This window comes from Anopheles marshallii, chromosome 3, assembly GCF_943734725.1.
Source record: "Anopheles marshallii chromosome 3, idAnoMarsDA_429_01, whole genome shotgun sequence".
NCBI classification, from domain to species: Eukaryota; Metazoa; Arthropoda; class Insecta; order Diptera; family Culicidae; genus Anopheles; species Anopheles marshallii.
The window spans coordinates 2,028,459-2,054,586 of NC_071327.1; the positions used below are offsets into that span (position 1 = coordinate 2,028,459).

General features: G+C 43.9%; 5 protein-coding genes across 5 annotated transcripts; 1 reads left to right on the top strand and 4 right to left on the bottom strand.

The window, feature by feature from the left end:
* Positions 1-7,965: 7,965 nt before the first annotated feature.
* On the bottom strand, positions 7,966-9,071 carry LOC128715281 (uncharacterized). The gene is made up of 3 exons (XM_053810163.1): positions 8,664-9,071; positions 8,119-8,598; positions 7,966-8,037 (listed from the first exon to the last, which is right to left on the bottom strand). Exons 1-3 carry the CDS (start codon positions 9,069-9,071, stop codon positions 7,966-7,968), a joined length of 960 nt encoding a protein of 319 aa, XP_053666138.1.
* A 548-nt stretch (positions 9,072-9,619) lies between these two features.
* On the bottom strand, positions 9,620-15,814 carry LOC128711572 (probable phosphorylase b kinase regulatory subunit beta). Its single transcript, XM_053806453.1, has 10 exons — positions 15,789-15,814; positions 15,592-15,707; positions 14,434-15,471; positions 14,150-14,361; positions 13,639-13,653; positions 13,032-13,049; positions 12,322-12,408; positions 11,484-11,588; positions 10,219-11,411; positions 9,620-10,136 (listed from the first exon to the last, which is right to left on the bottom strand). The coding sequence occupies exons 1-10, from the start codon at positions 15,812-15,814 to the stop codon at positions 9,620-9,622; spliced, it is 3,327 nt and encodes a 1,108-aa protein (XP_053662428.1).
* Positions 15,815-17,033: 1,219 nt separating this feature from the next.
* LOC128712126 (EGF domain-specific O-linked N-acetylglucosamine transferase) lies at positions 17,034-18,935 on the top strand. The gene is made up of 3 exons (XM_053807022.1): positions 17,034-17,388; positions 17,616-18,262; positions 18,324-18,935. Exons 1-3 carry the CDS (start codon positions 17,034-17,036, stop codon positions 18,933-18,935), a joined length of 1,614 nt encoding a protein of 537 aa, XP_053662997.1.
* Positions 18,936-19,462: 527 nt separating this feature from the next.
* LOC128714661 (uncharacterized) lies at positions 19,463-20,875 on the bottom strand. Its single transcript, XM_053809537.1, has one exon. The coding sequence runs from the start codon at positions 20,873-20,875 to the stop codon at positions 19,463-19,465; it is 1,413 nt and encodes a 470-aa protein (XP_053665512.1).
* A 401-nt stretch (positions 20,876-21,276) lies between these two features.
* LOC128714113 (apolipoprotein D-like) lies at positions 21,277-24,603 on the bottom strand. Its single transcript, XM_053808988.1, has 5 exons — positions 24,582-24,603; positions 21,851-22,136; positions 21,695-21,777; positions 21,531-21,626; positions 21,277-21,461 (listed from the first exon to the last, which is right to left on the bottom strand). Exons 1-5 carry the CDS (start codon positions 24,601-24,603, stop codon positions 21,277-21,279), a joined length of 672 nt encoding a protein of 223 aa, XP_053664963.1.
* Between the last annotated feature and the right edge of the window lie 1,525 nt (positions 24,604-26,128).

The following is a 26,128-nucleotide window of genomic DNA, read 5'->3' on the forward strand; positions in this document are numbered from 1 at the left end:
TAAAAACCGTCCACGTGTAAGACAAACATGGCACGAGAGGCACTCGAACGAAGTTCTGCCCATTACCCATGCAATCCACACCTTCATGTTTCTCGAACATTTTAATACAACAATGCGAGAATGTCTGCAGTGAAGAAGAGGTACTTTTTTGCTCCACAAAGCCCAACCCAGCCCAGCCACATGCATTCGCACAGAAACGGGTGCTGCAATGCTTACAAGTTTGCAACTCCAAGCCGCCGGTTCGCACACATCGTGGCATGATGATGTGCTTGCGGTGATGATCGGTTCACAGACAACTGTCGCGACATCAAGCAGGCCCGCGCCTCGAGGCCACCACGGGTGCAATGTCATCCGGTTTGTGCATCGCATACAACCGGGTGTATCAGCTGTGCAAGGTTATGGCGTGTTTATGGCGCTACGGACCCGATCGTAAGGGAACGCAACATGGAAACATGATACTCGGTCACCAGCGTGGGGGCTGAGAAACCTTAAAAAAAACATCAAACGGACTGATGAATGGAACATAAAAAAGGGCACAAGCGAAAAATGGCACTTTAATGTGGCTGTTAAGGGTCGTGTACCAATATCTCATTAGCCTTTTCTAATTAGCAATCCATAAATATGGTCAGTTAATTACATTTAAATGTTATCATACACTCAAACAAACCGCGGAGTTAGATAAAACATTTAAAAATCGGTAAAGAATTATGGTAAGTGATGGTTAAATTCTTGCACATTCAAATACATCGACAGCGGCTCTTAAAATGCCAAGAATTGCTTGTCACAAATGCAGTTAACTACCCACGCGGGAGAAATCACCGGCAACAACATCACGGAACTGACAGTTACAATAATTTTCTCTTAACGCAACACAATTTACAAACCAACATTTCACGCACCGTCCGGTAGCGAAGACGTTGATGTAAATATTATTCCCAATGGGACAATCATGTTTCTGCTCCAATTCGTAGTGTCTCACTGTCCCGGCCAGCCACACGCATCCAATGCACTGAACCAGATGAGGTCACTTTTGCTTTCCGTTTTATAAATAACCTACCCGGTTTTGGGCCTACTGTTCCCTCTGTTCCTCTCTCTTTTTCTCTCTTTTTCTCTATCTCGAGAACCCAATAACTCCACCAAAAAGGAACGCTGTTGCAACATGTCGCGGCAGCATACGGACCCGATGAACGTGTCCGAATAATTGGCCACTGTATGCTTGCGGACAGATTGAGGGTTTCGTTTGGAGTTTTGGCCACGATGGAAAAGTGTCTGTTTTTGCGTTTTGAGGGGTGTTGAACGATTGAAATTCTATTTACGATTATTACAAAAGAGACAAGCGGTCATTCATCATTTTTTGTTACATGATTTATGATCGAGGGCATAGTTTTTCATTGTGGTTCATTTCAAGTAGTTATTTCTCAACAGTTAAAATAACTGTCTAATTGATAAAAAAAAACCACAAGTCAACACTTGTTGACTGATTCATAAATGAACTAATTTACCTTTAGTGTGTATACCACAACTAAAAGATGCGTATTTTATTCAAAAAAAAAAGAAAATCATACAAACAAAAAAAGTAAAAATCGGATCGTCACAATCGTTTATTATTTCAAATATTTTAGAGCCTGTATTTAATCAATTTTGATTTGTTTTAAGAGAAAGATACGAATTTTCATCCTTTAAATAAAAAAAAAACATTTATCGACAACACCCTACCCGGTAATAGGTCAGGAAGAGAGCGATATTCCATTGTGTAGAAAAAAAAACAAACGATCGTAAACACATTAAAGATGATCTTTGTGCAAATAAAGACACACAAACAGAGCATCTTCTTAGTTTAACACAATTTATAAACATCACAGACAAATTGAAAAAGAACTTCATCGCTCAAACGAATTCATAATCGGTCTCCGCCCAGCTTACATCATAAACTGGCTGCCACGGATGTAAATAACGCATTATAATGCTTCTCAATCGCATCCGAACCAAATCTACCAGGCGCGAAGCACGGCGTATTCTTCTTCGGATCACACAAGAAAAGGTGAAATAGCATCATCAAAAGTGCCATAAATTAACGTTCAAGCCTGCAAATGGTCGGACAACTTCACATAAACATACACTGGCGAACACGGGGCGCACATTCCCGGCACAAATCGCTTTTGATGGTGAAGCCAATTTTCCCGCTTTGAGAATGGGTGATGGAAATCGTTTGCCCCGGTGCGTTTCATCTCTTTGCCATGTGTACACGCGCGAGTTACTCATTATTAACCGGCAAAACAATATGAAGTAAACTCACCTACTAGACGTGATTCATGCGATGGAAAGGATGTTGATGGTGATGTGTATGGGTCCTGGAGATCACAGACTAACTGCGTCCGTTAGCTGATGGATCCATCCGACTGCGGGTCTGGAAGTATTGCACTGCACCGGAAATATCCACCGGCTCCTAAGTGTGTTGAATCTATTTTCACCTCAAAAAAATGCGCCTTACGTTGTACAAGCTCTTTGTTGAGGCACGTGTTTTCTATCTCTCGCTCTCTCTATCACACCACAGTAGTGGCACTTTCTATCACCACAAATGAAAACCTCCACTCTCGTTTGGCATAATGATTGCGTTTGGCATCGAAAAGGGCCGCTATCCTGTTCACTACACGTCACACTATACTTGCTGCACACCGCTTACTTTGGCTACACTTTATTTAACACTGCACAAAATTTCCGTCTCCAAGGGCAACACTGTTTTCCTGTTGGTTACCTGTAATTTTGAAAACATTTTATAGCAAAAACTATTCCCTCCACAGCGTAACAACATCCGATCACAAACTGGACCGTTGGAAATTCGATTGTTCGCCCACAGACTCTTATTTTCGGGTCAAATTTTCACTTCGCACAACACGGTTCGCTTATCGCATGGTCAACGATTCCCTCTAGCAATGCACTCACTCTCATTCAGCCTACTTTGGTGTGTGTCTTCACCGCCACCTACCACATCGTTGCGCCTTTTGTTTGATTCAGTGTTTTCTCTCTCACTCTATGTTTTTTGTACCGCTTTTCCTCGTGCTTTTCCTTATGGGGGTAAATTTCCTTACGATTTGGGAAGGTGTACCGGGTTGCATTCGGCAGAGAATTCGCGAAAACGTCTAGCGTCACAATGTGTTTGCCACAACCACTGCTAGCTGGATTAGAGAAGCGAATAACAGCAAACCTTTATAGTATAAAACTGTAAAAAGAAAAGGATAAAACAAATAATTATTAGTAATTTTGTTCTTCAAAGAGAGAGCCGACATTTCGTTGTAAATACCAAATAATTCCTTAAATAAACACAGATAATCAAGAACATTATGATATTAATCGATTACTCTCTTCGGTGAGTCATGCTTCACAATGAATAATACTAATTGCAGGGAAGTAAACGCATCGACTTCTGAAGACCTAACAGCACGTTAATGACTCATAACTTACAACACCTTAAGCAGCCGAAAGGCTTTTCAGATGATATCTCAAAACCTTCATCAATCATAACAATCCTAGAAGATAACATCCCCGAAACAACAGATTATCCCGTACCAAACCACTAAATGAAGCGTATTGTTCGAAAGCTAGAAGATCTTTTAATTGTCTTTTTGTAATCATCTCTCAATATGCTACTGACGTCAGCTGCACGTTGTACGTTCAGCGAGGTTTGCGATGAACATTATCATTAGAAAATGTGTGGAAGTGGGTAGAACTATCATGTTTTTTTTTCGCTTTATCAGACACAGAACATGCCAGACAAACTACGCCCGCCCAAGCCGCGGCGACGATGGTATCATTCATCGACGAACGCATACACACATCTCGCAATATGCTTTACGATATTATGTGCTTCATTCATCATCTGACGCAGAAGCTCGAATGACTTGGCCTGAGATATTGGCCACGGTAGTCACAAATCATCACACAAACAGGCTTCCCATCGGACAGCATCACTAACCGGTTGGCTAACCGGTACCATAATATTCAATTAGTGACCCTCGCGCTACAATCACGCAATATTCGTCGATTGACCTTGCCCTTGCTTGTAAGCGGGCTTTATTTGTTTTCCCTCGCTGTGCCTACCCAACTCACTACCAGCCAGCAAGTGGAATACGCCCCAAATAGGAGATTCCAAATAATCCTTTCGCTTTTATCTCCATCCAAGAGCAACCTGTTGTCTATTCCATACTTTGTATTATCTGCTTCAAGGAAAACTGATTAGTGGGCCGGGGTGGTTTGCGGTGCAGCATGGATTTTTAATAAAGAGATCAAGGGATTTCAACGACTATGTGTACATAATTTGACGGTTTTCTTTATCGTTTCGAGAGATATGATTACCCTGATTACGGATTTCTTTCATGTAAGATAAAGTTAAATAAGCTTTACCGACGCTTGCAGGTCTTTAGAATATTATCTAGCTTACACTGTCGATAACAAAGTCCACTGGTCTAAAGTTTGGATTTTCGGAAATTACATTCCCGCTACATCATCGTTATCTGCTTGGAACGAAATATTGCCTTCAAATTACAAGTTAGTAGTTACGAAGGATAAGTAAAATGATAAAAAAAACATCAAAATTTGCTCCAGAACAATACATTTGGAACTAAGACTAATTAAAGGTTTAAAGCTCAACCTAGCATGACTCAGTTGTATCCGGTAGTACTACAGATTCCACACATACACACACTGTTTTGTAACTTCTGCGCTAGTGGAACGAACGTTTGAATGCGCATTATTGTGCTGCTCCAATCGCCACAAGTGGATACGAGTTGTGCCAGTCCGCGTGGAAAAGATGGCATAAATATTTCACTTGCCCTTCTACAAGAGCGCTCCAACCGTACGATCACGCAAAGCGGGGTACGCAGCCAGGGTGATGTGTTCTAACGGAACGACCTTCACGGTGCAAGGTTTTGATTCACCCTCGCGATCGAGCCGTTTCTTTGCTGGTATTTGTTCACCTCAAGTGTCGGTATAAGATAGTAAGTACATTAGTGAGACAGCGAAGTACGTGTTGTGCGTAGTTATCGATTAAAATGTAACACATTTATCTGAAACCGAGAGAGTAGATTAGAGAACCTAATTTAAGAAATCTAATCGTGTTCTCAAACATTTTGTTGAGATTAAAGTATTCTCATTCCTCGCAACTGATGAAAGGATTGTTTTGTTTGTTTGCACGTGATATATAGTTAAAATTACACTTACAGCACACAGCGCGAATGGTAGCAACTATTCACAAAACAACAACAGTGTCGCTAGCAACAAACCGTTTCAATAAAACTCGTTGCACGTGCGCATGGAGAGACTAGCAATATTTACCAAACCAGACATTAATCCAAACAATTCAACGCTCCCCGAATGACTCCACCTTCCGTCAATTCCTTGTATTACGTATCTCCCTTTCTCGTTAATCTCCACCTCTTCTGTTGTAACTTAACCTGAAGGGTCGAGCTATGACTAGAATTCTTCTCTACCGTCTGTATCTTAAATTACGATCTCCATGTCCATTCTACAGCATCAGGAAAGTCTAGACCCCTGCAATAACTTACAATTTCACAGCAGATGTGCTACTACTGTGCTTACCAAATGTTTTGTCATTGCTTAATCGCTTCGTCTGGCTGTCGGGGTGTTGAGCATTTCTTAACATTGGGTAGACTTTTTGAGTGATGAGTGACTAGCAGCAATGCCGTTCAACATCCCATGAATTGCTATCTAGAGACAATCATTAATGATTATGACCGTAGCAGACAACAGTAGGAAGATTACTAGCGAGATTATCGCCCAATAAAACCGGACCGATTGTGTCATGTGAAAGCTATTTGAAAATAATTCCAACGTTAATCCCCGCCATAGGCGTGTGCCAAACACAACGTAAAGAAGGTGATCCTCACTGCATCTCAACGTGAATGGAGCGAATGGGGTACATGTGTGCGTGGCGTTCTATGCACACCTGCGTTAGGTGGCGTACCCCATGCACGTGTACACGCTAATCGCACAAAGATGTCACGTCGGATGAAAATAATTCATCCTCCACTCCAGCTTTTTGTGCTGCGCCCGTTTTGGAGGATGATTCATGGCTCGCCGACGCCTTGATTTGTTGCATGTTGCAGCAATTTTGCACTTTCGCTGGTGCACATCAAAATTGCCATTTTGTTGATAGTTTATCATTTTTTTTTTTCTATATAATTCACCCCGTAACTCACCTGTCAGATTAGGAATTCGTCGTTTTTTTTTCCTTCAGCGGCAATGCACATTGCACCACGCGATCGTTCCGATCGATCGATACCAATTTGTATAGCGGTGACACAGCCACAGCACACCGGAACACAGCTAACACGGGTAGCGAAGCGAGTGGCAAACAGAACCTAACGAAGTTGGACGACGGACGCACGGCCCGTTACCAACGGAATCGGATTCGGTTAAAACGCGCGACGCCAATCTCAAGGTAACGCGATACTGCGCGGTTCTCCTACCGTCACCATCAACACACCCCCTGCTTCCACCGTGCGAAGGGAATCGGTTGAAAGAAAACAACACACTATTAAACCGGGTGCAAAAACAACCAACGCGAACGACGCACACAAAACCGCAACACCGTGCACAGCACAATTTCTAATCATGCACAGTTGCTCCTGAGGGAACTCCGGAATCGTGGACATGATACCGACATTTACAACTTTCTTCTTCTGGTACCATACCAGTAGGGCTTCTTCCTATACGGTTATTAACACTTGTCACATACCCAACACATACACAACCGAACGACGGGATCTATAGCCTGCAACCGGAGTTTGATACGTAATCGAGAATGCCGTATATTCCGATTCCGCGCCCGGAAGTTGTACGCACAAAAACACACACACACACACACCTACCGAGGGGAAGGAAGAAGTGTCGATCGTACCACCCCGCCTGTAGGTAGAGAGTGATCAACCACCACAGTACGCACTAGACACGCACAGCGACTGCATCGGACGGAGGTTGGCAACGTACAATGGCAACAATCCGGCCGTCAGCCGCGAATAACCGCGAGAGTTGTCCGCGAGAGAAGGAGATCCCAGCGAAGAGAGCGAACGATAGAGAGAATAATGCGTTTCGGACCGGCGTTTTTAATACTACGTGAACTATGGAAGAAAAGCACTTAATTTTCAATATGCTCTTCGTATAAAATGTACCAAGTCATAACATAATTTAGGTCTTCTATTAAATTGCGTGAGCAATGGTATTACTGATTTTTTTTTAAATAATTTTCCGACACAATTAAATTAATCTTTTTATAACAAATTATTGAAGCGCAATAAAAAAACCCAACAGTAAACAGTTCGTAACTCAAATTCAATTTGAAATACACGAATTTCTAATAAAAATTAAGTTAGAATTAATTTTACGAATATTGTATATTTTTCCTTTGTTTTTAACTCATTATTGATGGCTTAGAATTAAGAGCTAAATTAATACCTATTTACAGCTCGTCAAATCACTCATCTAAAACAGCGCTTCATTCCCTTTACTATGACTTAAACAGTAATTCATCATGTCGTCGTCACGGATTTGACAATGTTATTGAGTGGAAAATCTTGGCGCTATTTTTTGACCGATTTGGTACCTAGCGACCTGTCTGTCCTTCTAATTTGTCTAATCGTTTATCAGCCGCTTCAATTCCACGAAAAGGATTTTACATAAATGAGTGGATTAGTATCACTACTGTCCGTTAAGCCTGAAATGTAATCAGCTTGCTGTTACGTAGATAACATCTGCTATGTGCGTCAAAGCATGTGTAAAATCCTTCTGGTCACATACTATTCTAGAATCGTCTTGTTTTGTTTAGAATTGTAATACACTAAGATAAAATCCAGCAAAAAAGAGAAATGTTGATTGGATATTCCATCGTAAAATAGTTGCTATACTTCTCTCGTCGTTTCAGAAACAGTATTCGGTAAAGATTCGGGACCATCACACTATATCGTCATCTGGACTCAAGTCGTAGAATAAAGGAATCATATCTACTTGTAACAAATCGGCTAACTAAAACGATAAGGGTATGAAAAATTTCTTTTGATTATCACCTTTAGTGAGCGAATCTCCCTCTCGACCACGTATACTTACAAACAAATAATCATTTTCCTGATCTTTTCCGAAAGGTTGTACAATCGCGCTCGCGTTGTCCAACCAATTGCGAAACGTCTTTATCTGTACGTTCGTCACATGGAAGAAGTCGGCGAAATCTTTATGATCCTGTGCAAGATCTTCCAGCGATTTGCCCACGTGACGCATGATGACCAAGTTTTGGTAGAGACTGAGAAGCTTCAACAGCTGGTAGATGGTTTGCAAATTGGTACGCTGTTGCTGCAGATACTGTAGATTACAAATTTCCAATTGATCAAGGAATTTACTCGCTCCCTGCAAGTGGTATGATTTCGTGGGCTTTCCAGAATGCGTTATCGCATCAAGCCCAATAAAAATCAATACCACTGCTGTGTAATACAGCACAGGGCAGTTTGCTGTTGCTAGCATTGTGATTGTATGAAGCAAATTGCCACCATCCAGGGGAATATCCTCTATCAAGCTCCTCACCAAGGTCTCAACCTAAAATAAATAAATTGATTTTATTGAATCTAACCACTCACACATTCCATAGCATTAATACTCACCACACGTGGAGAATGATTGCATTCAACCAGATCAATGCTTCCCAGAGCATCATCAAGCTTCCTCACCAACGTAGCCACTTTCATCGGTAATGGCTTCAACAGTTTTGCTGCAATCGTCATTCGCACGAACCAAGAATACTGTTCCAGTGTTACAAAACTGGTCGATTGGTCAAGTAGAATCCGTACAATAATTGCAGTATTTTTTATCTGTTCTTCAACACTCAACGTAGCTTGTCGAAGCTGCGACACTGGCGACTGTAACCTCTGTTTCGCATCATCCGGCGCTCCGGGAAGATCACATATTGTGGCAAACAGTGCAAAGCCAATCCCATCCGGAATGCACTTGATTGTTCGTTCTGGTTTTGCGATTTGCGACACAAATTCTTCGAATTGCTGTAGTTCTCCCATTTCTTTCGGCATTCCTTTGCCGCCAACACGGTTTGACACTGGCGCTGTGTTTGTAAACAATTCCCCAATGACGGTTGACGGTACAGTGACGGCGAAAAAAGAGCTACAGCTATACAACGCAAGCATAGTGTTCACGGCTATCATAATCACAGCTTCTCGATAAACAATCATCTAATCTGCGTATTTATAGAGACGAATCGAACGATTTTTACATTTGTCATGATTGCATAAAATTTATTGCTTCATTACATGTCATGCAACAACGAGAGATTACATATATTCTAACTCACGTCCCCAGAAACGGGCAAGCGTAACGGCAATAGTATTGGGCACTGCAACTACAACTGCAACTCAAAGAGCAATTTCTCTTCGCTTAGCGCTTTATAAAATAACGATTAACAAATGATCATAGCAAAACCGTGACTCACAGTAGCTAACACTAAACAAAACTAGGGTTTTTAAAACATTTACTCCTTCAAAATCGCGTGCACGCAAAATAGGTGCACCGTTCCCTGCTTCCTTTGATCGACTAGGTTTTTGGTGTTCCACTACTGCACACGGCAATGATCTTCCACATCGTCGGCAAAGTCCTCCGTGGAGAGAGCGCACCGTTGCAGCACACTGTTGACTGCGGCACGGGCCAGATAGCCGGTGGTTTGTGAGTACGAAAGAGAAAACAGGGGTGAAATGTCTTTACTCGGTGGCAAGCTGTGATCTTTGCAGTACATTGCAAACGAATCTTCCAGCAGCAAATCCAGATCGAGCACTTGCTGGAAACGAAGCTCCGGGTTACGGCTCAGGATAGTGGCGACAATGCACAGAAGCTCGACCGCAATCTGGCGTCGTTCGGGTTGCGTGATTTGGTGCAGCATTTCTTCAACCTGCAGTGAAAACGATAGCTCGCTGCGGCTTTTGTTCGTGAGCGTTGGCATTGCGGGAAGGTTGTGCCCCTGTACGGTAATACCGTGCGGTGTACGCTCCAGCACATCCCACACCAGATTGTAGAAGGAGCTCGGCACACGACACAAACATCCTTCCAACTGACGACGCTGCACCGTGCTGAAGCTGCAAAGCAAAACAAACACAAGTTAAACCCGTTAGCAAACTAATGTCTCGGGAGGATAAATTATAGCGCAAAGGCACATACTGATCCTCGTTCGCCCACTGGCTCACGGTAAGTACTCGCTGCAACAGCTGCCGGATTTGGAACGGTGACAAATTCTCTATGTCCGCCCCTTCGTCGCCCTTCATCGTGAGGTAGAGGCGCATCGCTTCCAGCACCCAGCCGACCCGAATCTTGAGTATGCCCTTGAAAATGTCCGGATTCGTTGCGATCAATCGACCACAGTACAGTACCACCTCTTGCTGCAGCACGGCATGGATCACATCGTACGGCTGCACGGTCGAATACATCACGTTTTGGATCTCAGACGGTGTCATCGGTTTGTCGAAGATTGTCTCCCGCTGGCCAATTACACCGACCGTTATCTGTTTCCCATTCACCAGCAGGGTTGTGATGAAGGGTGAAATTGAATCGACGATATGGCGCAACAAAGAACTGCAGTAGCGAACCGCACGCCAATACCTCAATGTACCGGCCCGATAGTACAGATCGGTTAGCCGCACGTGCACTGAATCGCCCGCCAGCTCGTAATGGGCACCTTCGCGATGCAGAATAATACCGAGCAGCTGGCACTGTAGGAAAATCGATTCCGTGTTGCGTAACGCTTCGAGAATGTCCGGTGTCGAGCGTGTCGCATAGTCTGCAGCCGTTATCTTTTTCTCGCGATACGACTGTGCACGGGGCACGTCCGTTAGGCTTTGGTAGCCGATATAATCGTGATGGATCTGCGCAAATGCCGTATCGCCTACATCCGGCAGGTCCGAGGTGGACATAAAATCGAGATGCTCGATACAGGAACTGGAGATAAGATTTTGCAACCGCCCGATCCGTACCTTCATATCGTCACAGTAGCCCTTCTTTAGCATGGCCAGCAGATCGATCATTTCCTTAAACTGTGGATCACGCATGTGCTCTTCACGGATCAGCAAGCATACGGTCGGTCGACCGGATAGCCGCCAGTACTTGCCCACGAATTGCAGCTCCGTTTTGATATCGTCAATCAGCAGAGCCATGTCACGGTAGAGGTAGAAGTCGGACACTTCGAAAATGAGTGGATAGCACAGGACGGTCATGCCGCAGATACGGTACACCTTGCTCGTACCTAGCGAACCGACGGGACGCGGTGGACGTCCGGTAAGGCCAATTTTATCATTCACACCTAGCTGCTGGTACACATTGATCAGCTGCGTCGAGGACCAGATTTGGACGGGTTCAACCTACGGTGAAAAGGGATTTGAACTTTTAGAAGATGATGTTTAAAACAAATGGCTAATTTTAATTCTATTTACCTCATGCGGTGTCTGCGTTTGAATACCGTACGTTGCCATCATGGCTTGAAGACGCATCGATTCAGCAATCAGCACTATTTGCACTACCAGATCGGTTGCTGTACCCTTTTATGATAAAGAGTTAAACATGAAATAATTTTCATTTAAAATAGTTGAAAAAAATGTGTAAAAAAGCAAAAGATACGAGCATAGAGAGTGCATTACGCAGCAACAGGACAATAACTATTAAGGAGTTACTTTTCGATTGATGTTCTTGCGGCAAAAGGAAAATAAGTATTAGTTGTTATTAAACACATTTTTAACATAATTTAACGCTCAGAGTTCCGTGCTAAGAATGAATGAAAAAAAATGTGAGTGCGGACAATATATCTCATTCATGCCGTTATTAATTATTCATTTACACACACTACAGTAACATATGCACACTTTTTCACACTGAATAAATTTTTCTTTTAAGTTACTGCTTCGCAATGTAAAATACAAATAGAGTTGTTGTTAGAGAGGGATTTTTTAAATGAAATAGTAAATGCAATTATGTAAGTGCGGCGATGTAGATGAAATATAAGGGGCCTTTAAATTTGACCTGTAAAAAAACCCATTGAACACTTTTAACCACATTTAAACAGCATAACTACTTTACTACTTCTGCCCAAAACTTTTGCAAAAACACGTCACATGAAAACGAAAACAATGTTCTGTACTTCTATTTCTTTAAATGACACGAAACAACGAGAACAAACATTAAAAGCGACGGAAAGTAAACGCAACGATAGTACGCTTCCAAATTGGCCAATGCTGGTGCTATAAACGGTTCAAATTTAAATAGTTCAATATTTACTCTCGCTGGTTCGCTGGACGAATCCGACATTTGATCCTGACGCTCTACAATTTGCGGTGGCGTAACAGGTCGATGCATGGCCAGGGCCTACACCGAACGAATCCGACCGAACAATCGATGAAAATGGATGAATGGAATCAAACGTTCAGAAAAAAAAACAGAAAACATTCCGTGTTTTAAATCCCCAAAAATAATGTAATTTTAATTGCATAAATGTTACGCATGAAATGAAACATTCCCAGCAGATGCGGATGCAGTAGTATGAGGTGCATTTGACAGGTGGTTTGCAGTTTGCCAGCCATGTGAAGTGGCCAGTCGGACGAATGCATCCAACCGTCCAATGATTGAGCCGATTAACGATACACGTCGTCATGTCCAAAGAGGCAGCAGCGTCCAAAAGAGATAGGAGTGAAACGAGTACAGCCGATGAGTTTGGAGTGTGATATATCGAATCTGTATGCACACAAGTTGTTATACAAACAAATCATACTTGCAACACACGGGGCTGTTTGTTTTTGCGACAAATATTAACGCATTGAAATGCAGCGTAGCACAAGCAAGCACAAAAAATGCATCACGGAAGGTGCTTAGGCGCTCGCAGTTCTGTAACAGCCCTAGCACCTTCTCCTTGAGGCGGCACATTGCCACAAGCAAAAACCAGCGCGTGTGTGTTCTGACTGTTGTGAGGAGTTTGGGGTCCGAATACTTACACTTCCGATTTTCGTACGCTGTCCGCGCGATTTGCGAGTGGAAAGCGCGGAAAAAAGTGGTGGAAAATAGAAAATGTGATACTCATTAATATGGTACAAAGAGGCAGAATCCCGTGTGGCACGAGATGCTTTTCAGAAAAAAAATCACAACTAAATGAGCGATAAATACATTGAGAAATCATAACTTTAAGAGCAAATAAAAGCAAGCTGTTCATGTGAAGGAAAGGAACGGATTTTAGTGTATTCTTGGTTATGGAATTTGTCTGTTAAAACGGAACGACATTTTTCTAGTGCTAGCAAATATTAGCAACAAAAAATTTAAAATAAAAACATTTGTGCCAGATTAGCAAAACCACACTGTACTACGGATGTACCGATAGTCGTGTCATGAGTTCTTGCTGGAAGGTGCCATGTAAGCAGTTCCTTGCAGAATGAGAACGAACTATCTAAAATTAGTAAATGACAATGCTTAATTAAAAAATAAACAATGAAACCACTATACTATAAAGGTTTATGACAATTGTTGTAAGAAATAACAATAATAATGATATAAATCAATGCTCCTATTAGCGTGTCTGAAACTGATCGTCCACTAGACATTACTTACAATTCCCGGTTTCGCCTTTGCGGTTTCGATGGAGGGGCCCAAAAGAGAAAACGGAAAGACAATAAGACACAATGGAAGATACTCTGACGACGAAGACGATCGATCGATTAATGAGCATTTGTACGGGGCATAGATACATATTTTGTTCGTGTGCGCTTCTTTCTAAAAATCATTACTACTTCCCATACTGCAAACGGGTTCCAATCGAAGAGGGTTCACAAAATTTACAGCATGTTCTGTTCAGCGTTGTGTCGTGACCCTAGTAGCTAGTATGAAGCGAATTCAAACCAATCCACCAGGTTAAATATTTATAGTTTCGTTACTGTGTTTAGTAGCATGTAAGTTTCTGTCATACTGTTGGCCTCTAAAGCACCCACGTGTTGGTATTTTTCATCTGAAAACTTTACTGTTTAGTGGTATGTAAAACCTCTCCCAGAATGTTATCCAGCCGACTCGGGAAAAAGTTATAGTATGTGTTCCTAAAATTATGCGCTCCTTTCCGTGTACTTACCTGAAAAGCGGAATAGCGGCCACCTTTCCGCGGTCGATTGTACGAGGGCAAGTATCGCCGGATCGGGTCCAGCTCGTTAATGTGCAACAAACCGGCGGTAAGCAGCTGGGCAATGATGAACACCGATTGACCCCACAGGAAAAGCGACTGCGAGGAGGCACGCGTATACATTCCGTCTCCGTCCGGAGCGTAGCACATCGAAACGACAGGATCTAAAAGACAGAGCCGGATATATAGAGAGAGATACAGACAAACTTAAAAGGAATAGGACACCGTATACTTACCACCATTATTGTCCGAGTGCATACACTTCCGTAGCTCCATCTGGTACTCCTCGATCTGTTCCAAATTGTTCTTAAACACTCCGTCGATGATCATGTACGTGTAGAACATGGGCCACTCACACTCGTACCCTTCAAAGTCCTTGATTTCTCCCTTATGATAGTAGCGTCGCGTTTTATCTTCCAACCTGGACAGGTATCCATCCCGGCTGAACCGTTTGAAGCCTTTTTTACCCTTCAGCCGACGCACCACATTCAGCTTGCTCATGTCCACCAGTCGCTCCTCGTGGGAAGCAAAGGCCGGGAAGGAAAGCGTAGGTAGCAGCGATGCGTCCACACCCTTCGAGCTCGACTCACGGGGCAACATCGTTTCGAAGATACTACGGTTACGGTTGTGCGCATCAATGTCCACGTAAACGACGCTCCACGAGGCACCCTTCTCGCCGAACAGATTGCATCCATTGATCGCTTCCAGGGCCGATTTTGCCATACCGATCGAGGACGCATGGATTTCGGGTGTGCCGTCGTTGTACTTCGAGCCTCGCTCCCACATGCCAAAGTCGGGTGTACGGTACGCCCGCTCGACGTAATACACCAGATTCTGCACAAACGCAACCTCGTCCTGCGTGTAGATGATCTGCAACCCGGACGTAATCATTTGCACCAGGAAGATGAGATAGATCGACACGACATCGATCTGTAGATGGTTGTAGTTTTCATCGGAATAGATTTCCTCGCCGGTGTCCAGGTGGAACTTGCAGTGCAGTGCGTTGACGGCACACTGGCGCGATTTGAACTTTTCCACCCGATGGGCCTGCTTGATCCAGCACTCCAGTATGCCGCGCATACACTTTACCGCGGATTGTCCCAGCTCGTAGCTCTTACCACGATCGTCGTCGATTCTGCGGTACGCTTGGTAAAGGCTCCAGATCGCCGCCGCACAGTACACGCTGTCCCGTATGCTGCCCACCTCCCGGTCCGTGCTAAGTACTGGGAACAGACCCGTGATTGGACTTTGAAACTGCAATAGCTGTCGTTTCACTGGGAATAACAATAACAAAAGAGGACGAAGAATCGAAACGCACGATCGAATTTCGATCGTTTCAAGGACATATCAATTAAGGCTTATTTTCACTTGTGCGAATGACGGTTGCCACTCACCGATGCCGTAATAAATGTCTAGCTGTTTAACCGTGTCTTCATAGTTGGATATCTTTAGGAACTGGTCCAGGTTCATGTCGTCCAGGCTGGGTTGCCGAGCAACGGGCGTTACGGAGCTGCAACGAATAGAAGGGATAGGGAGAGCACATTCGAGGAAACTCCAAACAGAGATTGCTCCCACACTCGGAGACACTTACGTTGAGTGGCGCTCCATCGTCGACATGATGCTATTGTACTACACTTTCAGGTATCGCACACTCCCTCAGTAGAAAGAATTTCTACCAAGTCTTCGCGATGATTTTCAGCACCGAAAAGTGGCCAAAACGCAACGAGCCGATTTTTGGCTGCCCTCTCGTTACGTTTCTGCAATGTCAAATATGACGTTTCAATGTCGAGCGCGATGGGAGCGGATGTAAACAACGGAGTGTTTGCGTACCCAACGCGCAAAATGATGATCAATGTTGTGTGCGAAACATCGATTTGGTGAATTATTCAATTTAAACTCTTCGTTATCGACATGATAGTTCATTTCTAATTTCAAGAAATATCCAAGCCCTGAGAATCTAACTTCCTTAGAATCACATCGCTCTCAAGCATACTCCTGGTTCATTGCCAGCATTTTTCTTGATACCGTCGTTTTCATTTTCTCTTCTTGAGAGTCTCTAATCTCTTTAAAGCTTTTCATCATACATCTTTTTTAAGCTACCTCAGATATCCCGTCATTAGACAAAAAACAAGGCTAAAGTCCTTGTGAAATCTACAATTCTTTTGAATGTTGGTACCCGAAACGCCATCTTTGTAGGCATATAGTAGCTGCAAACAGACGTCAAATGGAACAGCTTGCTGTATCTTGCCCGTCAAATGTTGTTAACCGGGAGATGTTGTTGTTATGCGGGTTGAGGCACTGTGCGGGGATTGTTTGAACGATCGACCGGCAACATTAGCATACGTATTTGTTTTCTGTTGAGTTATAAGTGAATTGGACAACACTTTTCATTATTCTTTAGCTAAAAACTCACCATTAATGCGAAATTAAAGTCTACTTGGTCAAACTGTGCCCTTTACACTATACCGGTATGTGATCATGCACGATAGAGCACCGCGGAAGAAGCATACAAAACATCTATCGGCTGTTTTGATGCCAAACCCCCCACCGCATTATTAGCTCATCGCGCGAAGGAGATGGTGCGTCATCTTAGTGCACATATGGATACATAAGCCTCCACGCGTGCAGTCGCTCAAGTGCGGAGGTGTTCAATAGATTGTATAATACCCACCCAATGTTCTACACCGAAGGTTCCCCACGCCTACGATCAATTATCCATGATTGTTTTGTGCTGAAAGAAGCATTTTGGAGCTGTGTTGTGTTGAAGTGGTGATCTTCAGGCCGCTCACAGAAAGCGAACGCCGTTTGGAGTTGTGCCTTAAAGTGTCCATCCAAAATGGGATGTGTTCGTGGCGCTGTTCTGACGATCAGTTTAACGATCGTGCTGCTAATCCTACCTTATGCAGCTTGTGATAAGTACGAATACATCAACCTACCGGAAGCACATCTTCCGATATACTTCAAACGGTTTCCGGCACTCGAAAAGCAATGTACAGAAGACGAAGCGTGCCCCTATAGGGCGGTTATAGCAAGCCAAAGTTACCAGAACCGTAAGGATGCCTGCTGGGGCTATGAAGAAGGCTGTACGGAGAGGAACCGATACGCGAACCATACCTGCCCCGGAAGCCACATTGGATACGTGAAAAGCAAGCAGGCTCAGTTGGACACATTCTATAGCCAGGCGGATTTCGGTACGTTAGAATTATAGCACTGTATGTCTTAAGCTAGAAGCCGAAGCAAACGAAAAAGATACCCAAAAAATGATCAGAAGGCGTATGCGATTGAGATAAGCAAAAGAATTCGTTACGCTTCCATAATGACGTAGCATCTCATTTGCACCATTTCGCCATAAAAATGTACCTTTACGCCCCATTAATTCGTATCTCGTTTAATTGGTTACCGGTACGTTTCGTTACAGGTTTTGTGCGGGATCAAATTCGCGAAAGCCGCATCATGTGTGAACCCCAGTTTCCGCACGATTCGTCGCTGGAGTGCTCGAAGTATCTACGCTTCTGTCGTGGCCGCAATTTGATGATCAATTTCACCGATCTAGCAAACCGCCGGTCCGAACCGTTGCGCTACAAGATGGATGTATTGGGGCAGGGCCAAATCGGGGGCCACTGTCGGCTGCACGGCGAAAGGTTGCGGGACGAACTGCAGCACATTAGTCCACTGCAATCGTGGGGACCGGAGTTGCGGTTTTTCGAACGGCTCGAGCGGCCCCCGATCGAGGACGGGCGGTGCGATGTAGTGATCGAAAAGCCGGCTTTCATCATGAAGATCGATGCCGCCATCAATATGTATCACCATTTTTGTGATTTTGTTAACCTGTACGCTTCGCTGCACGTGAATCTGTCACAGCCCGGTGCCTTCGGTACGGATACGCACGTGCTGATCTGGGAATCGTTCACGTACCTGTCACCGTTTGCGGAAACATTTAAGGTGTTCACGAAGAATCCTATAGCGGATTTAAAAACATACGCCGGGAAGGTGGTGTGTTTTAGGAATGTCGTCCTACCGTTGTTACCACGCATGATTTTTGGGCTCTACTACAACACTCCGATCGTAAGTCATTTCTATACGAAATGTTTCATTTGCGTACTACTACTAATGGTCTGCATTTTAGATTTATGGCTGTGAAAACAGTGGTCTCTTTCATGCCTTTTCCGAGCATGTTCTTCACCGGTTGAAAGTAAGAATGTCCACACGTTCCGACGAGCGCCTTCGAATAACGTTCCTTTCGCGTCAAACGCGCTATCGCAGAGTGCTGAATGAAGATGCGCTGATGGATAGAATTGAACATAATCCCGATTATCTGGTGCAGCGGGTCAGCTACGGACACGAGCTATCATTCATTGAGCAGCTACGAATCACGCGCAACAGTGATATCTTTATTGGCATGCACGGTGCCGGGTTAACGCATCTCCTGTTCCTACCGAAGTGGGCCACCCTGTTCGAACTGTACCATTGCGAGGATCCTAACTGCTACCGGGATTTGGCACGACTCCGAGGCGTCCACTATCTCACCTGGGAACGAGATCATCTCGTATACCCGGAAGGCGAAGGAAAACATCCGGAACGTGACGAACGTCATGCAAAGTTCACCAACTACGCGTTCGATGTGAACGAATTCGAGCGTTTAGTGGCGAAAGCGGCCAAACAAGTGAAGAACCACCAAGAGTTCCAGAATTTTTTACACTCAAAAGCAAACCGTCCAGCAAAGAAAGATGAGCTTTAGAAGGTAGCCAACCTATTTTATCGTAAACAAAATACTCGCCTTATAATATCTACTAATCTCGTTTTATTGACGAGCGCAACAGCAAACTCGTACTTAATATTTCACACGTAAGCTTTACGAAACATATCGAGATTGGGTAGGAACCTGATGGCTTTACATATGATATTTATACCCTCACATAAGCTAGCTCTTGAGCCTTCTTGTAGTGCTCTTACAAACAGGATGGGGAAAGCAAACAGTATTTTTAGTCCAAAAAAAACGCTTGTGTAATATCATTTTACCAAACAATCGTGTACGGTTGTTTTACATTAAACACTATTATCTTTATTTTGTTTCAAAGGCGATTTTGATGACGATGGTGCGTGTTTAATATGAGTCGAATTTTAAGCCTAATCGTTAGCATGATTTTAATTTAATGCAGCTTGATTTTGCTACACCTATTTTACAAACAAATGGCCACCATTATGACTAGATCGATTGGGAACGGACTTTTCGGAGGTGTGAACCAATGCCAATACCGAGGCATCTTACCATATCTTTAACTTTACGTTGTTAACGTACAGGAAACATACCGCAACACACACCATAAACATATAATAGCCGATTATCGTGAGTGCCGCTGCGTTGCCCAGCAGGAACGTTTGAAACACCAGATTCACCAGTCCGGTGAGAAGGTTTGCGATCAGGAAAAAGAACAACCCGTTCGCATTGATCGCCTGCAGTACGAGCGGTACGTACGGAATGCAGAAATCGTCTGTCTTCATAATCTGATCCGGCGATTTCGGTTCCTCGAACCGGACAAAGTACACAAAGAGCTCGAAAAACATAAACAGCGCCGTTACGCTGCTCCCGATCGCCAGTATCCAGAAGCAATAGCCCATGTTGGCGAGACGGCGCGAAATTCCGAACATGTCCTCGCACACGTAAATCATCTTCCAGCAGACACCGGCCATGATGGCAATTTTAGCCGCCCGGCGTAGAAACTTCTTCGCGAGCGTTATCTCCTCCGAGGGTCGTACAACCCATCCGATGTACACGGAGGCCAGGAACAGGGCAAGATATCCCGGCAGTGATACGATTCCTTCCCGGTTTGCAGAGAAGAACGATGTTCGGTGTGTGTCCGCGCTCAGTACGTACCGAGACACGCCGAGATGAAGCATCATTTCGTGGCAGCAGAGTAGCGTGATGGCTACGAATTTAATCACTTCCGGATCGTGCACCAGATCCATAATAAGCGTACCAGCAAACTTTACGAACGCGAGTGTGATGAAAAAGTTCCAGTGCACTCCGTACTCCGACACGTGCAACTGATAGTCCAGCTCGCTGGTGAGGAAAAATCGGCCAAAACCAAGCAGTAACAGTGGTCCCGTCCCGGAAAGAACCTTCCATACTCGAGCCGCATTTATACGTCGTTCATCAGCTGGACGTACCTTGTACACGATCCCATTGCTAAACACGTACAGTCCCACTCCGATGTCCATCAGCCCATAACCGAACGTTTCCGTTTTGGCAAGCTCGCGTGGAAAGCAATGAAAATCCACCGCCAGTATGCAGACGGCCGTCGTGAGGTTTACCAACGCCCGGACGCAAGTGAGGAATTGCGGTGACTTTCCGGGTACCTGCACAAACGGCATCAGATGCAATCGGTGCCGGATCTGATGGACGGCCGATATCGTGGACAGGACGAGTAGCGTTAGCGTGATGTTGAGCGCTAACCGGTGTAGCACGGTGACAAGCAATATAAACGGGAGCACGATAAGGAAAAATTCCACCAAAAACCGAAGCGGTATGTGTGTGATGCTGGCCACGGTGATGAGTTGAACCGTGTGAAACACGCTGAACACAGGCGGTGCGATGTGCAGGAACACGTTGACGGCGGTTGTTCCGTTGTTATTTTCCATCAAACTTTCGTGTAGTGCACGATAATCGGTTGGATCCATGCTTCGATGTTGGAATGTTGTGAGGAAGAGCTTGTTGAAACAAAATAAAACGTATCCGTTTTTTTCTATTGGCGTAAATGCTACGAATACAAAACGTAAATAAATAACAATTAGCTGTCAAACGCCACTTTTGACGTTTTGAGATTGGCGCTTTTGCTGCATGGGCATCGTGGGAATTCAAACTTCCAAACACGTGCTAAAGCAATGGAATTTGGTAAATACCTTCGAAAACGTGGTTTCTCAATGTGGTCCTGTGCTCAGGTGTGATAATACGCGAGTTCCTTAACACATTTATTTACTTATGCGATAGTTTTCCATAATACTATAGAATCACGATGACGACGAGCGTAGCTATTCACATTTCGACATCGCCCAAATGTTTCTCCAGCATACTTCAAAGCTTAGCCCTTGACGACCGCCGTTTTGTATATTCCTTTACTGACCTTCACTAGTTCTTCACCACAGTTTTTCTGATCCGTACGGGTCAGATACGCACGGGAGATCTTTGCACTATCAAGCACAGCGTACGCCTTCTTCATCGTTTCAATATCTGGGTGTCGTTTACGGGTCAAAATCCATGCCACCTCTGAGAATGGAAGAAAAAAACGCAGGCTATCAAATGAAAGTGGCTACACTCGCTATTGTGGATACTCACTTGCATTAATAAACCCACGAAGATCGGAACAGGCATAGACGACAGCGAATGTTTTGTAATCGGTGCCCACAACCCAGTATGGCGCTTCGACGTTAACTGTGTGACGACTGAGTGAGTTATTTATTGAAAATCAAAGTATTTTTTACCGAAGGTTTACTACTTACAAGGCGCACTCGGGAATTTGACCGCCAGCTTGGCAGATTGCACAATTCTTGCCGATCCACTAATGCTGTTATCATTTCCCGTTCTGAAAAATAATAACGACATCATTGGTGTTGAGCATATTACGAGCTGATCTGATAACTACTACGCATACTTACAGTGAATTTTTCTGAGTGTTCAGCACCCCGATTGTACCGTCCGGATTGAGCGAATAATCAGCCGTTATGCATTTTCCACCCAGCTCGAAGAAAAACGGATACTTTTCCTGCTCGTACCAGCGGCCAAGATATGCGTAAGTGTCGAAACTCTCCTCCACAGGTACCTTGGGACATTTCCCAAAGCCAGGAACTTGTGCTTCCACGCACGCCAGTTGGCAAACGAGCAGTCCCAGCAGACAGACACCGATCCTCGTCCACCGCGGTGCGCTTGAGATGGAATGGAAGAAAATAATTAAATAGGCAAATGGCAAATGCACAAACAGCGGGGAAGATACACCAGGCTCTAATTGGGTGTATAATTGCTGGAGTCGCGAGGCATGTAACCGCCGTAATGAGTTGTCACAATGTGAAGAAAGTCCTGCACGGGGTTGCATTGTTTTGTCGACAGAAGAATCTCCATTTTCTCTTGTATCATACACACGCATGACTCAATTCAACGCTGTTAATTGTGGCAGATTGACACGCGATTAAACTGGCAGTATGTGAAGCGTTTAAAGAGAAAGTATGGAGCTGCCGTGAGTCCATGAATATCTCGGTGACCCTAATCTGGCGAGATTTAACGAGATCGTGCAATTTAAATACCCCCGCGCATGATGGTTTGATCTTGTACGGTTAGACGGTCCTTGGGTCAACCAAAAACTTACACCTGTATAAAGTCTTTTCGAACGATGAACTCGTACATGATTAGCTTTCATCACGTCGAACGCCAGTGAAAAGAAGCGAGCGGTTCGATTGGATAGAATTAGTCACAGATTTAAGTAGAGTTGGGTAACGTGTTCGAAAAATAAGGTAAATTAGAAACGATTTACCACGGTGTAAAACGCCGCTACTTCTTTAACAGTACATCCACCTCTGTCACGTATCCAAAAAATGGCCCCAAGGTCAAACAAGCGGCTTTGGCCTCTCAAACAGCCCTTCTAATGATCGATGACCGAACAAGCCGGCCCATGGTAAACCTGATTGCACAATAACCAGTCGATGAAGGCGTATGAACAAAATTGATGGATCTACACCTAGCGGAAGGTGTACGAGTGGCTACGTTTTTTACGCTTACACAAAACAACACGAAGAAAGCAACCGAATGCAGCTCTGATGTTTGAGTGCATCCGATCGCTTATCAGCATGGCAAGTTGATTTAAATCACATTTATAATGTAATTAAGAAACCACTAGCATAGGTGTTTTAATTTCCGCCGAGATTAACGTATCCGCAAGTGAGCTCTGCGCTTGGCTTGCTTATCGGCAGCCTATTATTTACTAAACCTCAACCGAAAAGCGAGCTGCAGAGCAAATAACAAAAACCCGATCATTACATTGGGAGCATCGAACGCGCTTCGTTCGGATGCATCGCGTATATGCCCGGGGGGCTTTTCGGTTCGATTTTTGGTTACGACGTTATGAAACGGAAAAAAGGAGGAAATTTAAAGCTTCACTTTGCTCTTCGTTCCCCAATTTCTTTTCCGAGCACATGCCCAACGTGTACGAGAGAAAAAAAGGCGACGTGCGCGTTGGCGAAGAATATTGTTCCGTTAGCGATCGTGGCAGGCTTTGGTTTGGATGCTTCGATGGGAAGGGTGATGCTGTAATAGAGGAATACGAGCAGGGAAGATATGTTGGGTGATCCTACAGCCGACGTCATGGATGTGTTTCTTATGTTTGTTTGGTTTGGTTTCAAATGTCTTATCAAATCAAACATGCGGCCCGTATGTACGCTTCACGTTTGAGGCCTTGGCGTGTGTGAGTTGCGTGCAATCGAGCAGCCATCCGGCAGTCAAATTTGAAAGGGGGGTAGAGGGGGGTTTCGTGTTTGGGAAGGTTTTACATGGCATTATGCAATCATTGGATATGAGTTTTTGTGTGTATTGATCCGGTTGCTCGGCGTGGGTCCGTACGCTGATTGTGATCATCAGTGATCAACATAACGGAGTTGTTACATACAATCATTGTAACATTTATGGGATTGGAAAACATTCATTTTACTAGTACTAATTAATAGACTCTCTTCAATGACCTTAGGAATCTCGTTATCTTAAAGCGTCTCTCCGAGTACTGCGATTGTTAGTTCTGTGACTACCTTCAGTGTTCTGGGATATACAAAGCAAAATCTCTATTTCTGGTAATGGAGAATGGACTCATGATTGCTGCATGATCTTCAATTGAAAAATGACTCCATTTCTCATTATAAAACTAAAATTCAATTTTCTTCAAACGCACCATTTTGTATAGGTTATGCGTAACAAAAAATTGTCGTTGCTCCAATTTTAACTTTCCTGTCAAACAAGCGTAGTGTCCTAACGAATCTTTCGTTCTGTTACGCTTCCATTTTTCAAAAACGTAACGATCTACTAAATCATGGCTCACACCGTTTCCTGAGTCACTAACCATTTATATTTAAGGCATGAAACCCGATAATTAGTCTGAATTATGAACACTTTCTATCCAGAAGCGGTTCGATCTCTCGACTTGGAGTTCATAAAACCAAGCACTATACCGTGGGACCCTGGAACCTCTATTGCATGTATGTAACGCTTTAATTTCATCATAACCCAAAACTCGGCTTCCTATATGTACAATGACGAGTGCATATTCTTCTTTCTTTAACAAAGGTAATTTTTCATACGCTGCCTTCGTAGAAGCAAACCCCAAAACCCAGCCTTGAATACCGCGTAAGATGACATACCCAATGACGGCCATTGTATCCGGTTCTGGATGAATCTTGTCGAAGGACTTAGACCACTTTGGGTCTGATGTTTTCGATGTTCGTCACTGCCGTAAATTGACTGTTTGCACACTACGTCGAGACTGTTATTATTCAGTCTCGGTCTGCTGAGAACTCAGAAAGTACGACGCAGAAAGACCTGAAGAATCTTCTCAAAAACGAACTTTGACTTCGATTGAAATTGGGATAACACACAATGCACAACCACTTCACTTTGCGTTTTTGCTTTATCACAAGCTTCTTGCCTTCTGTTTCCTTTTATTTCAAACTTTTTGGTTTTGAACAGCTTCCAACACGCACTTCACACTCACGATCCTGTTGCTTTCCGATCTGTTCGCGTGCACGTCTCGCAAAGGAATGAACGCATCGTGCCTACTGCTGCCGGAATTTAGAGTCCGTGGGCTGGTTGCAAAGCCACAACGAGTGGAGGGAAATGTTTGAACGTCGTGTGAGATGGAGCACGTGTACGTCTTTCTCTTCGCCAAAGCAGAAACTTAATTTTCGTTCCCGGTGCACCATATTGCAGCATACAAGCGCGTGAGAGAGCTTTTTTTCAATCAAGAAAAACGATATATGAAGAAGGAAAAACAAAAACATTCGATTAAAGTTCATTTACCGGGGATGGACTAAGGTAGCCAGACATTGGACACAGCTTGGGCGGCTTTTCTCAATACACGTCAAAATCCCTACCTTTATTTTGTTGCAGATGTGGCAGGTGTGGCTCCAAATTAGCTATCCTACCAAAAAAAAAACAAAAAACCTCCCCCGAAAAAACGAGCAGACAGACGAACTGCATCGCGCCAAACATGTCGGTACCGTTTGATTGAGGCTATATGCGGGTCGGATGATGCTTACGAAAGATATGGTTCAACGTAAAGCTACACGAAATGAGCGTACAAAATGACCAAACATTGTACTGCTGCTTGCTGTAAACTGTAAACCACCAGACAAGTGAAGAGTAAAGCATAATTTGGGCGCAACCTGGTACCCCACATAAAGCGTACGACGTGTGGTGCAACGTCGGTTCGTGGAAGTGTCGTTTAGTGCAGCAATTTTACATGTCTCTTGCTGTAGCATAATTATTTTATTATAATTTTTTGTGCTATCGTTAAGGAGGGCAGCAAAATTTACCGCTTACTCTTGCTTTAATTTCGTCGTTGAGCGATGAGTAATTAGGGAGCGAAAGAGTGTTGTCGTCGGGATGTACACGAGTCACTGGGCTGTACGTCATTGCGTTAGAGTTCCACAGTGACCCATTTTGTGTTTGGGTGGAAGGTGTTGTGGGTTGAAGTTTTTTTTTTACGTTAACCTGGACACCCAACGACGATGGAAACTATGTGACAAAACGGTACGATGAAAGTGTGTTTATTAGTGAGTAAATGGCTACATGACTGACATGATAGGACAAGTTTTCTAGGGAGGTGGTCTCCTAAATACAGAAGAACATTAAATAATAGCATTAAATGAGATCAAAATGATTCAAACTTCATTGTCTAAAAG